General features: G+C 43.8%; 2 protein-coding genes across 4 annotated transcripts; one reads left to right on the top strand and one right to left on the bottom strand.

The window, feature by feature from the left end:
- Positions 1-504: 504 nt before the first annotated feature.
- On the bottom strand, positions 505-3,542 carry tpk2 (thiamin pyrophosphokinase 2). The gene is made up of 8 exons (XM_062540758.1): positions 3,304-3,542; positions 2,864-3,102; positions 2,679-2,742; positions 2,356-2,486; positions 2,161-2,279; positions 1,076-1,208; positions 891-987; positions 505-702 (listed from the first exon to the last, which is right to left on the bottom strand). Exons 1-8 carry the CDS (start codon positions 3,377-3,379, stop codon positions 656-658), a joined length of 906 nt encoding a protein of 301 aa, XP_062396742.1. The 5' UTR covers positions 3,380-3,542; the 3' UTR covers positions 505-655.
- Positions 3,102-16,242, top strand: si:dkey-6n6.1 (uncharacterized protein LOC100170811 homolog). Of its 3 annotated transcripts, none has more exons than XM_062540757.1 (11): positions 3,102-3,134; positions 6,852-6,947; positions 7,190-7,324; positions 7,779-7,987; positions 8,806-9,379; positions 9,798-9,913; positions 10,987-11,119; positions 12,824-12,981; positions 13,566-13,705; positions 14,517-14,843; positions 15,147-16,242. In XM_062540757.1, exons 2-11 carry the CDS (start codon positions 6,932-6,934, stop codon positions 15,325-15,327), a joined length of 1,989 nt encoding a protein of 662 aa, XP_062396741.1. In that variant the 5' UTR covers positions 3,102-3,134; positions 6,852-6,931; the 3' UTR covers positions 15,328-16,242. The 3 variants fall into 3 exon arrangements, with proteins under 3 accessions (XP_062396741.1, XP_062396740.1, XP_062396739.1); XM_062540756.1 differs by lacking the exon at positions 3,102-3,134 and having other exon boundaries at positions 6,747-6,947; positions 8,806-8,896; positions 9,029-9,379; XM_062540755.1 differs by lacking the exon at positions 3,102-3,134 and having other exon boundaries at positions 6,747-6,947.
- The last annotated feature ends 675 nt before the right edge of the window (positions 16,243-16,917 follow it).

Here is a 16,917-nt window from a genome sequence, read left to right as displayed (position 1 = left end):
GGTAGCTTCACTATTTCCAGAGAAACACACAGGGTTTTGTTTTTGTTTGGGGGATAGGCTGCCTCCACTTTGTTTTCAGTTTTCAGAACCTGGGCTGCCTACAGAAACCTACATGGAATGGGCAGCTAACGGATTGTGAGGATTTGATTACTGAATGTTACAAAAAAATGTATGGGCTTGAAATTGCATATGATCGCTGACTGCTCCTTTAGCAAACAAATAGAAAGTAAACATTACCCTGGTGTAAAATGTTTTTTTATTTTTATTGTTGTTTCTGAGGTATGGAAATGCTCAGCATTCAAAGCGACCCAGGAGATGTACAGTTTTAATCCACTTTACCAATTAGCCATGCTCACAGATGTTATAATAGCAATGAGGTTTAGGCCTGTATCGTCTCACCTAACAAGTGAAACAATTCACGAAAGGGAGCACAAATTAGATGCCTGGGCCCCCTATGAGTAGGTTATCCTCTGAAGCTAAACGATATCAAAACAGACACTGGAGTTGATAAAGTGAACATTGTTTTAATTATAACCAGAAACTGGCTTGGTTCAAAAGGCTGATTAGACCACCGAAAATACACACTCCAGTTATTGTACAGATGAAGGAATCTGTATGGGGACTTAGAATCCCTAATGTGGAGTCTTGTCTGGTTTCACACCGTCCTGTGCAATCCAGCGACAAACTCGTGGTAGTAAGGCTCTGTAACACAATCAAACGCAAACATGAAGAAAATGACCTTGCTAATGCAACTAGAAGTCAACATTTCCTTTACCCTTTCATTGGCTTGTCCTTTTGATCTTTGTTAATTTATAGCATGTTTTGGTTTTACTTCTTGTCACATACAAACACAATCCTGTGCACAAGATTAACAGTATGTAAACACAAACCTGTATCTGGCTGTATGATGGAGTGTCTGATCAGAAAGTCAAGTACCACCATGGCACAGTTTGGCTTGAATTCATCAGTGACCAGAAGCTCTTTAACCTGTGTGGTGCAGAGTAGCATCACATCAAATCATGCACTAGTAGACAACCCCAAACCAAAACAATGTGGCCGTCCTCTGCTGTTCTACCTTCTCTATGGGGTAGAAGTAGAAATTTTGCACTTCCCCATCCCCGATCTGAGGCTTGAAGTCTAGAGGAAGCTCCAGGTCAAACACAAACTGGCACTCCGGAAACACACCTTCATGGTCCTCATAGGTATAGCTGGAATTGATTCACAACACAACAGGGTCTCTGGATGTATCATTTTGTTCACTGTCAATTAGGACTTAAAGGAGAAAGAATTCCGGCCATTTTTCATATAGATCTCTGTTGAGGTCACGGTTTAGTGCTACACTCTTGGGGCATGAACAGAGTAGCTGTTGGCTACAGCAACTGGAGGTTGTAAGAAGCAATTTTCTTTTTTCTTTTTTTCGTACCGTCAGTGCTCGGTGACCAAGAAACACGGATCTATATGAAAATTCACCAGAATTCTTCTTTAACAATTCTTAAAGGTTCTAGTGATCTATGGACAGGGCATTTTGCAGGAAATTTAGCTGCTTCTATGGGTTTAGTTTCTATTTTTTGTCATCATTGTGCCAGTCTAAGTGTTGTCTAGATCTACACCATATTGGCAAAAGTATTAGGTCACCTGCCTGTATGAAGATCAGTCACATCCTATTCTTAATCCATAGGGTTTAATATGATGTAGGTCCACCCGTTGCAGCTTTGTGTAAGGGATTTTTTGAGCATTCTCCAGATGCGCATTTGTGAGGTCACACACTGATGTTGGACGAGGATACTGGCTCTCAGTCTGCACTCTAATTCTTCTCAAAGGTGTTCAGTTGGGTTGAGGTCAGGCCTCTGTACAGTCCAGTCAAGTTCATCCACACCAAACTCTTCCATCCATGTCTTTATGGACCTTGCTTTGTACAATGGTGCACAGTCATGTTGGAACAGGAAGGGGCCATCCCCGAGCTAGTTGGTCTAGTTCCAAGGAACTCTGAATGCTTCAGCATTAACCAAGAGATTTTGGACAATTCCATGCTCCCAACTCTGTGGAACAGTTTGGGGATGGCCACTTCCTGTTCCAACATGTGTACCAGTGCACCAAGAAAGGTCCATAAGGGCACGAGCAAGGGCAATAAAGGTTTCATTTAGTCATTCATTAATTTACCTCACAGTGCCAACAGGGCATGCTTTCTCTGCAATGCTTGCTGGGATGCAAGCCTCCTCTTCACACTCCTTGACCATCGTATGTTTGACTCCACAGTCTGCAGCCAGGCCTCCTGCCGCCTGGAAAAGACATGGAGCTTCTGCACATTACAAACATCATCTACCTCAAGCTAACGTAGGCAGTCATTTCCTTTACCAGGTTATCCAGTCTCCCTGGGTATGTTTGCTTTGTTGGTGAGCGCCGGCCTAACCACATGCAGAGCCTTCCACTGTCATCCCAACTGTATCCATTGAGGTGAACCCCATAGCGCTTCACTCCAAACAGACCTATTCATGATATACAAGGAAGAGACGAAATTAGATGAAAACATGTCCGGTGGTTTTTGTAGTTGTACTCTGAAGTGGTAGACTACAGTAATGCTTGGATGATGAAAATATAATCGAGGCAGGGTTTAAAACTCCCTCCCTATACCCTGAATAATTGTGTGTTGTGTAGAGACTTGAGGCACGGGAACTCACTTGTGGCTGACCTCTCCATGCACATCAGAGGAGTGTCACAGAATCTCGGCATGACAGAATATTTCTATTATGAGAAACAAACAAAATCAATAGGCTACATAGGCAGCCTAGGCCTATATTTTGGAGACGAGTGGTTTAGTTTCTCTCTTGCCTGCCTGATCCATGTTGGACACTCAAGTCCTCACCTCGTTTCTCCAGCCTTTCAGGCATGTAAGTGACTCATCTTTCCTCAGTTTTTGCAAAACCTGGTCAATGGCCTCTGACCTCTTTGCGTATGAGTCGAGAGAGGAGTGAATAGCGATAGCGCCACTGTGAGATGTAAACACATCGGGAAAACGGCTCAAGATGGAAGCTATTTTCGGCTGCAGCCACCCGACTTGCTCCCCTTCCACTTCAAATCGCATACAGCTGTTCAAAGTAGATCCTGCATATGAATGAATGGATGCGATTGAAAAGGTATTGCAATGCCTGGGTTAAGTGTTTGAATAGCTAATCTGTAAACCTAAGATAGCCTACAGATTAGATACGTGCGTTACTCAAATGGGCACAATTACCAAACAAAGTATGAAATAACAATGTATTTAAACATAATGGGGCCATAGCCATAAACAACACCTTCCCCAACCTGGCAAGTAAAAGTTGTTCATTCGGCGAAGCAGTTGCAGCATTTTCTCCGGCCAAGATGACAACGACGCTGTCATTTTGAGGTAGCGTAGGCCTCCTGAATTTATTAGAGGTGGACATACAACATGAAATTACACTTGCATATTCGAACAATCCCGCACCGTAAGCTATTCGCTACATCTACGTTTTGGTTCTACCATGTAGACTCCATGTTTTTACTGTCTGCTCCATAGACATCTATATCTATGGTCTGCTCTCTCTCTCTCTGGGAGCTGATTGGTAAATGAAAAAGCAAGCGGTGACATAGTTGTTCCGCCTAGGGGCAGTGTTGAGCTTATAGCACACTGCGCCTGTTTGTCCATAGAGCTTGTCCCATAGACTGAAGTCTGGTTTGTCTCAGTGTGAATTTCAGAAGAAGTAGGCCCAGGCTATTTGTTCTGCAATGTGTGAGGATCATTTGCACCATAAGCACAGTTAACTCACTACTTCCCCCTCCCCATACGCATGTGATGTACACTAAATTAGCATTAATATATTCATGATTTCGACTGAGGTTTTATTTCTCTCATTTTCATAGTGGAACAGAAATTCAAACTTTTTTTCTGTCTGATGAGTAGCCTATCTGTGTGAATGGTCTGTTGTAGTCTTTAACTTTAAAATATCCATGGCAGCCTAATATTTTATGGAATCTTGATTCTGTTTCTCTTTTTGGGGTTTGATAGGCCTACATCTGGCTTAGTGGCCATCTGTTTCTACAATGGCTATATTCTCTTGCGTAATGTCTGTCTGGTGTGAGATTCCCACAAATAAATCAAGTAGGCCTAATACAATTGGAATGTAAGGTGTTTGCACATTGCTGAATGAACTTATGTTCCACCATTGCATAGGGCTGTGTGAACACCAAGTGTTTGTGAGAGCTACCAGTCATTACATGAGTGGGCCAACATGTTGGTTATACAGTATTTTACAGCATCCTATGAAATATGACCACCCTCTCTAAGATCATAGATGTGAATTAGAGTGTGGTGACTTGGGGTAAAATGACTCCCTGCACTCTGTCCTGTCAATAAGGCAGGAATGAACCCAGATGATTTTGCAAATGAGTAGGGTTTCTGTGTGTTTCAGAGTTGTTTGAAATGGCAAAATAATTCATCAACAGCAACAGCTTACTTGACGGGACAGTAGGCCTTATACATCCTCAAAACTTGCTTACTTCCTAGGTGAAAGCTGTTAACTATTGTGAATAGGACTACTTAAGCCAACCACTCTCCTTGGCTCTATAGTGGGCAACCCATGCGCAGTGATTTGTCTACTTTCCCTTAGAGAGAAGGGAAAGTCATGGCATCTTTATTCAAAATTAGTTTACCTCCAAATTAGGAGGGGAGGAGGTGGGGGTATGGTGACTCACCTGCGGTTAGAAAGAAATGTTAATAATATGCTATCAACACATAAGAAACAACATGAATTCTTAACTTAGGACTGCCAGGTAATATAGATTTGACAACATAATAAACAATATGAATTATTTTATTGCTCACATTATATGATCTAGATAATAACCTTAAAATAGGGAAATGTCATTAAGGTTACATGCGAGTTCAAAAGTGGTGTCTGAATATAGGTTTTGCATGTGGGAGTTCTTGCAAGGCGTAAGCAAACAGCCACTTATTCCCAAATCACCCACTAGTGTGTTCCGACACGAAGCTAATTACGGTCATTTGTGTTTCTAATAGTGTTGGGGTCTCAGTCTATTAATGTGAATAGGACACACAGACTGTTGGCATGGGTCATCGGAGGTCAAATGACCTGTGCCCTAGAAACATTTTTATCCATGACATTAGTGTGTGTGTGTGTGTGTGTGTGTGTGTGTGTGTGTGTGTGTGTGTGTTTGTGTGTGTCTGTCTGTCTGTCTGTCTGTCTGTCTGTCTGTCTGTCTGTCTGTCTGTCTGTCTGTCTGTGTCTGTGTGTCTGCGTCTGTGTGTGTGTGTGTGTGTGTGTGTGTGTGTGCGTGCGTGTGTGTGTGTGTGTGAGAGAGAGAGATTGTGAACAAGCTAATTTTTCTACTCAAAATTTGTTTTCATCCCTGTTAGTTAAGCTTGTCAACAGGTGTGACAGACGCATCAGGACAGGATGCAGTGGGTGGGTGCATTTGGTATTTGGTCACAGAAACCATTTGTATTTGCATTCCCTTTTAGAAATAAATAAATAAATACATAAAAAAATCTGTTGGAATAACAGGATGTGGCGTGGACAACACCAAGGAGAAAATTACTCCTTTGACGGTTAATTAATTTTTAGTGCAGCGTCAAATAAAGGTCTACTCTCTATTAGGAAATGAGTAATTGTGGTTTGTGTATTCCTGTAGCAGGAGGTATAATTTTGCCCTCATCATCTGAACTGTTTAAACTGACACACAATGATTATGGGCTGACCAGATTAATGATTGTAACAAGTGTATTTTCAGTGCTTTAGTGTATAACAAAATCTCATGTCTTTCCTTGCCCCAATATAATTATACATACTGCAGTCTCACCACTGCAGAAACATAAATATCCATGAGTTTACTTCCAAGGTGCAATGTGCTTGTGCAAGAGTGTTTGATACAGTGGGGCCAGCATGTGTGTATATGTATGTGTGTATACTTTATATATGTGCACAGTACACTCAGTAGTGACAAAGCCATGGCAATGAGCAGGCAGATCAGACCACATGGTCAAGCCAGGTCGCAGAGGAGAGAGAACTCCAAGAATTTCTCAGGAGTGTAGTCTCTGTGTCTCCCTGGCCAAGAGACAGACAAAGGGGCCATTGAGTCCAACTGGCCGCTTACTGCAGGGCTGCCCTCCGCACTGTTTTCTCAACACGCCTGTCAAACCTGCGCTAGCGATAGCGTGTGCCGCTATAGTGTGGGGCTGATCATGAGTGGGCATGCTTCGGTGGGGGGAGGGGGGGGGGGGGGGTTTACCAAAGGGGGGTTCTACTCAGTCCATCTGGAAAGTGGAGGTGCCAGAGGATGAAGGGCGGCTGACATCAGCACAGTTGCTGTGCCCACAGATAAGGTTTTTTCCCCTCTTGCTCCCTGACAAACAAACCTCTGCAGGTTGTTTGTTTACTAGCGTGGGCCCGTGGGCCGTGCGGAGAGAGGGCGAGAGAAGAGGTTGGTGAGGAGTTTTTTTAAATGTGAATGAAAGAGGGTCTTTGTTGAGAATGTTTTTCTTTAAAAAAATTCTCCCCCTCCCTGACTCCCTCCCTCCCTCTTTTCCCACTTCCTTTCCTCTCTCTCCTTCAGCTCTCGCCTATGCCACTTTTTTCCCTCTCTTCCTCTTCTCCTCCTCGCTCCTCTCTCTCTCTCTCTCTCTTTTTTTTTGGAGGGAAATGATTTCTTGGGGGAGTGGGTATAAAGGGGGCTACAGGACCTCAGACCTCAGACCTCAGTGCAGTCGTAGTTGCAGGGCTTGTCCCACATAGACCAGGAGACTCAGGGTAAACCAGGAGCGATGTACAGAGTCCTACTGATGGGCCTATGCCTTTGGGCAACTGCCACACTGACAGAGGCCAAGCCACCCAGGAGAAAAGGAGGACAGCAGGCAAAGCATGGCAAAGATGCTCGGGATGAGCCTGAGTACGATGACATGCCGTTCCTACCTGGTCAGTATCACTCTAGTTACGTTTAAATATCCTAAAAAGCCAGTGCTTGTATTAGTCTGTGTGTTGCCATCATTTTACATGAGCTTTTGACTGAATGGCAGTGGTTGTCTGGGTACACACATGCTGTAGATTTTGGTGTTCCATACATTCCAAAGTGCTACACCTGTGGGAAGTGTAATGTGTGTTTGTGCTTGCGTTTGTTTGTGTGTGTGTGTGTGTGTGTGTGTGTGTGTGTGTCCCAGAGAGGACCAGCCAGTGCCTGGTGAATGGGATCTCTCTGTTTGAGGGTGCCGTGTGGTCTCCTGAGCCGTGTAAGGTGTGCCAGTGCCGCGCCGGAGTAGTGAGCTGCCGGGCCGTGCCCTGTCCCAGAGCCGCAGGTACGCCGCCACGCTGGCCTCTGGTTTACACCACGTCTGGACACAACACAGCAGCTTTCCAACCTCACTGGCCTCTGGTTTACACCACGTCTGGACACAACACAGCAGCTTTCCAACCTCACTGGCCGGCACAGAGCAGGTGCTGGCCATGCCAAAGTGAAAATGATACACTGCTAACTTCACCATCTGTGGTGGCATGGAGAGGCTGGAGTAAACACTTCAGCTCTTTAGGAGAAAAGCAATCTTGGATAGTTCCTGTGTCACTTGGAATAAGCACTACATGTGAATGCACAGTCAATGTGTGTATTTGTTTACTTAAGTAGCTCTCAGTAGATGACTGAGATTTTAGATAGCTGAAAAAATAATCGTAATGATATCATAATCTTAATTTCATTCAGACACAAATGTGGACCCCTACCAACTGCTTACATCTTTTCTGCGTGTAACTGTCCAGTTCAGAACGATCACCAATCTGGGGGCCAGAGAGCCAAGAAGCTCCCTCCGGTCTCAGAGAACACCGTGGAGGCTCCACCAAAGAAGAAGGAGAAAGAGAAGTCTCCCCTGCGGCCGGCCGGGAAGAGCAAGAAGCCAAGCGGCAGAACAGTGACGGACTCTCTACCGCCAAGAGAGGAGACTGCAGTCACTCCTGTCAGAGTTGTAGAGGTATTTGAGTTCATATCTGATTATTATTTCACAGGTGGGTTAAGTTAAGTTAAACATCCAATCATGGCGGCCCCTTAACGACGCCTCAGATGGCATAACCACTCTTGACCGATTTGGGCCACAAACGCTGACCTTCTATTCCGATGTTATTAGCCATTGGCTTAATGTGCTCTGGCCCAAAGGGAACAGAAGACAGACAGTCGTCTACAGTAATTTACTGAGTATTAGCCGCATTGTGTATAAGCCGCAGGGCAATGTTTTATGCAAGTTTAAAGAAACAAATCTATATTAATACCATATTAAATGTGTATTAACCTCATAGCTGAGGAAATTTTGCAAAATCAAGCCGTGGCCTAAAATAGCCTAATAGCCTGGCTATGTATGGGAACAGAGCTGGATGTTATTCTGACGTGACGTGTTCTGAAGGATTTTGCTATTGATTAGAATAAAATTTCAATTTCAATTGTTCTAAATCAAGATAGAACAATTATTGTGCTGCATTCTGTTTTGCAATGATGCTCTCGTTTGGACATACAACGCAGACCTTTGCTTTATAGTGGTGACTGTTGTGTGCCTATGATTTTTGCCAAAATTAAGCAACCCTAGTCGAATGGCCATCTTTGATTCACCAGGTCTGATATTTCTAGCACACAGATGCACAACCTCGTGAACCATCTTGCCATAGCATTCTCTCACTAATATTTCCCTGTAATGAGCAGAGAGCTGTTTTTGGAGCTGTGTCTGTCCTGCCTTTCAACTTGATATCAAAACTCTCTCTCTCTTTCTTTGTTTCTTTCTTGTCAATTCTGTCTCTAAAGAAACCAGTGGCACCGCCGAAGAGGAAGCCGGAGGCATCCCTGAGGGTGGCGGTGGCTGGAGGCAGTCTGCCCATGGCGTGGGCACTTGAGGGTAACGCAGATGCAAAGCTTGGCCAGAGTCCGCCTGCCACACAAAATACGCAGCATGCGCATGCTCAGCGACAGCCGTTAGATGATGATGATGATGATGATGATGACGATGATGATTACTACGACTATCTAGATGACGACGACGATGATGACAACGACAGCTCAATGATGCGACCTGCTGGCCGACTGGTAGACCTGCCTACGAGGAGGCCTGTCCCGATACCTACCGCCCGGCCTGTGGTGCCACTGACCCGCAGGCCGGGGGCACTGCCGCCCCCCAGGCAGCCGGAGGCACTGCCCACAGGCAGGCCGGTGGTGAGGTTTAACGGCAGGCCCACCATCCCCCACGCACAGAGGAACAGCTACATGGAGTCGCTGCCGGCGGGGTGCCTGCTGTCCGACTCGCTCATCGCCTGCGGGAGCACAGGGATGGGTCATCTGCCCATCATCAAGGACACAGGGGTCAGGACCCTGTACCTGGCAGGTGAGAGGGAGGGAGAGAAGGGGGGAAGGGAGACAGAGAGGGAGGGAGATAGAAAGAGAGGGACAGAAAGACTAACAAAGAAAGAAAAACAGATATAAAGAAAGAGAGAAGGTGAGAGACAGAGAGAGAGAAAGAAAGAGAGAGAGAGAAGGTCAGGCATGTGCGGGACGAAAGAGCAAGAGAAAAGAGAGATTTAGGAGGAAGTGAAGGAAAGAGGGAAGGAGAGAGATGATAGTAGGGATGACTAAGCTTAAAAGTTTAGAATATAGGTGTCTTGGTGACAAGTAATGACTGATTCCTTTTAGAGATGGTCCAGATTTAATGATGTTTCTAATGCACTGATGTATTGGACGTTTATGGTTATGTCCTGTAAATCCGCCAGCAAACTTACCAGTGCTGCATGTCCACTTTATTTCAGATAACAAAATTAGCAAGATTCCAGCACGGGCTCTGGCTGGACTGCCTAACCTGGAGTGGCTGGACCTGAGTAAGAACAAGCTGGGTGACTTCTCCTTCAGTCCCGGCCTTTTCCAGGTGATTAAAGACCTTTTACACACACATAAAAACACTAAGAAAGTTCGTAAACAGTGCTCGTCCTTCCTTCCATGTTAAATCATACTGTGAGTTGTTCATTTTAGTGCAGTGAAGGCAACCATATTTCTATTCTATGAGATATGGACCATATTTCAATCACAGAATTGTCTGGGCCACAAAGCCAAAGAGCAGTATCTGCGAAAATTCCAAACTGAGGAAATCAGCTTTATTGTTTGTCTTTCACACTGTATTTAGCAGATACAGTAAAATGAAACCCCCTATACCTTCAGTAACTGTTTCAGTAAATCAGTGAGTTTGATTGATCAAAAAATGCAGTTTCTGCTCTTTGGCTTTGTAGGGCAGAATCGGTCCTCCCCCCAAAATGAGTTGAAGTCAATATTGTAACTGTACAATGTTGAGTTTTCTCTCTCTGGCCTTAATGTTGCTGAGAGGAAGGGAGGGAGGGAGAGCCGTGAACATGACATGCAGTGTCAGCAGCTGCTCCAACTCTAATCCATCAGAAGAGTGTGTGTGATTCTCAGCCTGGAACTCTGTATGCGTGCACACAGGCACGTGTGCAAAGTCAAAGAGCAAATCTGCTGCAGCTCACAGAATAAAACCTGGGAGCAGAGGTATGGCACCTGTGGAGCCCTTCTCATGCCAGTGCTGAACTGAATATGAGAATATCGTCAGTCAACAGATAAACCGCAGCCAGAAAAAGCGCCGTCGTTTCTGACGGCTCACCGTTTCTCACTGGCATGGCATTCCCAACTGGCGCCAAGAGCCTCTCCATGTCCACTCAAGATGATATGATGGGCATCGACGATGTCTTTTCCATCAGTGACACATGCATATCTGTGTTGACCAACGCTCTAAAACAGGGCAGCCCTGCGCAAAGTAAACTTGTTTTGGATGTGTAATGTATGATTTCGATATGTGACTACAGGTGTATGTGGAGCCTACCCACTCTCTATGTGTTGCTCTGGCTGCCTGTATGGTCAATATTTGTTTGACCCGTGTAAGTATGTGTAGTTGGAGCGATTGGAGTAAGATGTTTTGTGGGCTTTCTGCAGAATCTGACCAGGCTGAGGAGGCTGAACTTGGACGGCAACAACCTGACCAAAGTGCCAGCGCTGCCCTCATCGCTGATGGAGCTGAAGATTAATGACAACAAGCTGATGGGGCTCACTCCAAATACCTTTAAGGGTAGGAACAAGAAACAACACACACACACACAACATTTGGGAAATTTAAGAACAGCCCTCATTTGACGTTAATGTGCAAGATGTTGATTGTTTTTACAGTTTTTCACCATTGGTTTGGCTCATTTCTTGAAACAGAAATTACATTCTCAAAATAACATGGACAAATCTCCAAACCACTTGGAAATAGTCTACAACAGAATACCATTTCTCATTCATTTCATCAAATTGTAGTTGTCTTAGTACTGTATGTCTCAATATCTCAGTACATCTTTGCAAATGATTAAGTACAGGTAGCCTAGCACAATTTCCAAATGAATAGATCTTGTTGATCTAAACTGATTGTCAATGCAATGTGTGATGTAAAACCTTAGAGGCTACTCTTACCATACATTTTTTTTGTTTGTTTTAGTTACTTTTTTTAGCCTGGTCATACCAAACCCTCGTACTACAGTATGGTACAGAGGGTCTGGACCTACTCCATTCAGAATCGATTTCAGGCAGGAGGCGTGAACTCTGTTGAAGTTTGAAACGATTGGGCCTGATTTTACCCAATCGCTAACGTTTGGTCATGACAGCAAACGCGCATATGCTCGTCGTCATCATTAACGTCCGACTCCCCCCATCCCCCCTGTTCGCTGATTGGTCCGGTCGGAATGCATCTTGAGAAATCGAGTTCAATGGGATCAGACCCAGACGTAATGGTGAAGGGAAATGAAAATTGAGCGGAAGCTTACAGAGGGCTATGCCAGGCTGATACATTTTTATTCTGTTAGCTAAACAAAAAAACTAATACAGTAACCATTGCCAATGAAGGACTGGGCTAAGACTGAGAGGTGGACATGAGGGATATTTCAATGATCTTCTGCCATAGTAACAAAATATCTGCATTTTGACTTGCAGTTAGTGCTTACACAATGCCAAGGGACAATGCATTTTGGGGGGCGCTGACTATTTATATGAGAAAGAATGTAGTTTTGACACATAAGTGAACTGTTTTGGGAGAGATATGAGCTTTTGCAGTGTTGTGCTGAACCATCCAGGTTATTTTGGCAAAAGCACCAAGAGTGTGGAGAACGTCATCATTAATCATCGTCAGTATAGGGCTGATTATTGTTGTGCAGTCTAGTACCGTAATTTCCTGACTATTAGCCGGACTATTAGCTTATACATTGATTTTGCAAAATTTCTTCCGCTATGAGGTTAATACAGGGGGGCAGTTAATATGGTGTTAATATAGGTTTGTTTCTTTTAACTAGCATAAAACACTGTCCTGCGGCTTATACACAATGTGGCTTATATGCGGGAAATTACTGTAAGAGAAACCATTATTTAGTTAATTGTCTGTAGGGTTGTTTGTGTTTGTAGAACCAGATAACCCGGTAAGTGAAATAAAAATGTTGTTTATTGTCAATGTGGCTGCTTCATGTTTTCTATTGCTAAGTGAGTCAGATTACTGTTTGCTGATGGGCGGTGGAGCTGTGTACAGTCAGACAACTGAAATTACGGCTTTGTTGATTGTATGTGGCTGTTATTACTGCGGTTAAATAAGTGGAATGACTAAGTTGTTTTTTAGGGCTGCTCATGTTTATCCAGTTACTTGGATAAGAGAAATGCCCCACTGCTGTTTGACCACAGGGCAGTTTAAATGCCCCACTGCTTTGTGTCCACAGGGCTGTTTAAATGCCCCACTGCTGTGTTTTCACAGGGCTGTTTAAACTGCTCACCCTGGAGCTGGAGGACAACCATTTCCATGATGGGAACGTGTCCCCGTTGACCTTCCGACCCCTGAGGAAGCTCATCTACCTGAGGCTGGACGACAACAAGTTCAGAGCCATCCCGTCTGGACTGCCCACGTCTCTGCAGGCTCGTAACCCCCCCACACACACACTCACCCCCACACCCCCCCCCCCCCCCCACACACACACACACACACTCATCATTGGCAATCAGCTCAGCCTTCCATCTTCAGTTCATCCATTCATCTCCATTTCATCCTTTGTCCTCATATTCTTCTCTACACTCTCTATTCTTCTTGACCTCATCATTCATCCTTTCATCCTTTGGTCATCATTCCTCAGTCAAAATAACCATATTCAGTTTTTTTTTCTGTCCTCACTTTATCATTCATCCTTCACTCTTTACTCACCTTCTTCTTCACCTCATCATTCATCCTTTCATAATCACCTTACCTAGAATTTGATTGACAGGCAATGAACAAAACAAGAAGCAACAACCAAAGTCTCTTAGGATAGTGGTCATGGTATGAAATCAGCTGAATTATTTTGACAAATTATGAAATCACCTTTAATTCACGTGTGGCAGACTTTGCTCATTACTAGCTGTAACCGCTGATATGTTTCCATTTTTTTTTGGGTTATAACACAAAATATATCATACTCATATACTGGAATTGAATGGCTGAAATGCAGCTGTTTTTTTCTGTACAGGAGCTGCACTTGTCAGATAACCGTATTGAGGTGGTCCAGGCTGGAGTTCTCAACAAGACCATCAACCTCAGAGTGCTGAACCTCAGCCACAACAAGCTGAGAGAAGATCGCATTGCTCCAAGAGCGTGGATACACCTGGCGTGAGTACGCCTAGGCATTCCCAGTGTGTCCGCCTCACTATCACACATAGAATATTATTATTAGAAGGATTCAAGGATTCAAGGAATTTGTCTGACACATACAGAGAGCTACTGTTGAAAACATAGTATTGTTGTAGTGAAATGGCAATTAGCTTCTCAACATATCTGCACAGAGGTGTCCTGAGAGATCACCAATTATTTATTTAAGGATAAAAAAGATAGATTTAAGAAAGAGTTATCATAAACCTGTGCCATAAACCTACTGTATGCATGAATATTTCCATGGTTATTCTCAGTGTCTTCTGCACATTATTACTTAAAATCAGAGAGAAGGCATGAGGAAGATGCTGAAAGAGGAGCATTGCTAGTAGTTGAGGGATTTAAGATCTAGTGATGAGGCGCGCCCTTGAGGACACATTGGGTAGTGCATCATCTACAGCAGCAAATGCAATCGTTTCTGCATATATTTTCCTGTAACTGCAGTGGAGAAAGAAGTATAATATATGAAGATCTGCTTTAGGATGTCAATGTGTCTAATATCTCATAACTCCAGACAACTCACTACACTGACAATTTAGCAAATCAATATAGGTTGTGCATATTTCCATCATGTCTTGGTTAAAAGTATACTACTGCACTGTACAGGTATATTAATTTAGCATTTGTTATAGGGCAGGTACCATGAATACATCTCACATTTTCAATAATTTACTTAATAGTAGTACATTTCTACACAGTTGAATGTTTTTGATGGAACTTTCCGGAAAAAAAGGATAATTACACCTGTGAGTGTCTGTGGTGTAACTTTCAGGAAACTGGACACTCTGGACCTATCCCATAATAAGCTGGTGCACGTGCCGTCCTTCCTGCCAGTGGCCCTCCGCCAGCTGACGCTGCACCACAACCACATCGAGCGCATCCCCGGCTACGTCTTCGCTCACATGCAGCCCGGACTGGACTCGCTGCACCTGTCCTACAACCGGCTGCGGGAGGACGGCGTGGACGAGGTGTCCTTCCTGGGGCTGCACCGCTCGCTGACGGAGCTGCTGCTCGACCACAACCGCCTGGGCTCTGTGCCCAGAGGGATGCTGCAACTCAAAGCACTGCAGCAGCTCAGGCTCAACAACAACTTCATCAGGTGAGCTGAGAAACACACACACACACACACGCACGCACGCACACACATACACACACACACACACACGCACACACACACTGAGAGAAGGTCCGTCAGCAAACAGCAGCAGCAGCTCAATAATAACTTCATCATTACACCATTACAGACAAAGTATCTTGAAAATATCTGCATTTACATACAGTATTCGCTACACATATGCATGTGGTCCTCAAATATTTTGCTTCAGTGTCCAGCTGGTCATTCTTCTGACATGGCGGACGAGTCAATGTTTATGGTCTGGTCCTTTTGTGACGTGTCCTTCAGTTACGTGCCTCTGAATGCCATCTGTGACACGCGTGTGACTGAGGACTCCCCGCTGATGTCTGTCCATCTGGAGAACAACCTGATTGACCGACGTCTCATCCCCCCCACCGCCTTCTCCTGCATCAAGAGCTACCACAGCGTGGTGCTCAGGCCGCAGAACTACGAGGATATCTATGAGTAGGACACACACACACACACACACACACACACACACACACACACACACACACACACGCACACACACACACACACACACACATACACACACACACACATAAACACATAGTAAAGTTCTCAGGCCTCACACAAGTAGTGTTGAAAGATAGCAAACATATATAAATACTGTAGGCATGACACACACACACACACACACACACACACACACACACACACACACACACACACACACACACAGACAGACAGACAGACAGTATTGTTCTCAAGCCTTTGGGCTACAAGCACATTAGTGGGTAACGTTAACTGACAGTCAATACACCCCACACCCATTTTCCACATACTCTTGTCTTGTTTTTTGTTCTCACTATTTTCATATAGTAATTTAGGATTTGACCCCTCCTTTGGTTTCATCTCGCTCCATCAGGTGGATAGGATGTTTTTGAATGTTGTTTTCTTTTTGTTTTTGAGTGTTTGATTGCCGTTGTTAACTTGGTTAAACTTTTTTCATTTTCTTACTGCTGTATTCTATGTCTTTGCCAGTCATTGATAGTTCTTGATTAAGTCTAGCTATTAATAGTCAGATGATGTCACTAGGGGTTTCTAAGAAATACTCTTTATGTTTTGCTCTTTGTGTCTCAATTAGAATGGTAGGGAATGGTTGGAATTGTTATTTTGTGGCATAAATTAAGATAAGTCTTGATTTACATATCAGGTGTGTTGACACAGTGCTAAGTGATTATTGTGCCTCTGATACCGATATTGCTGTGTAATCAATATCATGAAAAGAATACTAATGTTCTTATTTTAGTGTTTATCTATTTTGGGAACAGGATATGTTACATTCCTGTTAAAATCACAAATGAAAGATACTAAAACCAAAACCAAAACCAATTTAAGTACAATAAAAAGTTACATTTCTGGGATTGTTGCTGTCATTTTTATAATATACTGCACATTTAGTAGTTGTTACATACAGTATTTACATTTCGCTAATTAATTTTTTCATCAATTTTTTTGGTTCTTTATTGTATATTTCATGTTTTAACATCAAAATCCCAAGATCGTTCTTCCCAAATAACATTACTTCTAGTCAGTAAACACCCAAAAGCAACCAAGTGAAAACATGTACATCAGAGCATAATATACTACCACTTTAACACAGTGTAAAGCCCAGATGCAGTTGTTTGATTTGTCAGAGGGGAAAAATGTCCCTTTGCATTTCCACTCCCATATAACTTTTTATACAAACCAAACATGCACATTTGTTGCTGGTTCCCAAGCGATTACTTCTTTGATGCCGAAATAGCCGAGGTGCTGTGGAGGTCAGTGGGTTTTGTGGACGTGCTCCTAGTTCGCAGGGCAATGTGGAGTGCGAGAGCAGAATCATCGAGAGTGAATCCCGTCATGACATTTTCATAACCAGTCCAACTGTGGGACACTCGGAGCAATCAGTGCACATGATTAATGAAAGCAAAATGTGAAGAAGGCATAACACAGCTGAAAACACTCATGCAGAAAAATAAAGTTTGTATGGTTTCAGGTTTATTTACTCTGCAAATGCAATGGGAAATGACAGCCTTATGCGCAGGCATTG

This window comes from Sardina pilchardus, chromosome 7, assembly GCF_963854185.1.
Source record: "Sardina pilchardus chromosome 7, fSarPil1.1, whole genome shotgun sequence".
NCBI classification, from domain to species: Eukaryota; Metazoa; Chordata; class Actinopteri; order Clupeiformes; family Clupeidae; genus Sardina; species Sardina pilchardus.
The sequence above is the reverse complement of the archived record's forward strand: the minus strand, read 5'-3'. Positions and strand labels throughout refer to the sequence as shown.

What these genes read in the sequence shown, in the direction of transcription:
- tpk2 (XM_062540758.1), bottom strand. Translation starts at nt 3,379, where the DNA reads ATGACAGCGTCGTTGTCATCTTGGCCGGAGAAAATGCTGCAACTGCTT. An exon ending in TGCCCTGTTGGCACTGTGAG is followed by an intron (nt 1,209 to 2,160) that starts GTAAATTAATGA and finishes AATCAATTCCAG; the next exon opens with CTATACCTATGAGGACCATG. An exon ending in CATCATACAGCCAGATACAG is followed by an intron (nt 703 to 890) that starts GTTTGTGTTTAC and finishes ATTGTGTTACAG; the next exon opens with AGCCTTACTACCACGAGTTT.
- si:dkey-6n6.1 (XM_062540755.1), top strand. Translation starts at nt 6,797, where the DNA reads ATGTACAGAGTCCTACTGATGGGCCTATGCCTTTGGGCAACTGCCACA. An exon ending in TCAGTCCCGGCCTTTTCCAG is followed by an intron (nt 9,914 to 10,986) that starts GTGATTAAAGAC and finishes GGCTTTCTGCAG; the next exon opens with AATCTGACCAGGCTGAGGAG. An exon ending in AGAGCGTGGATACACCTGGC is followed by an intron (nt 13,706 to 14,516) that starts GTGAGTACGCCT and finishes TGTAACTTTCAG; the next exon opens with GAAACTGGACACTCTGGACC.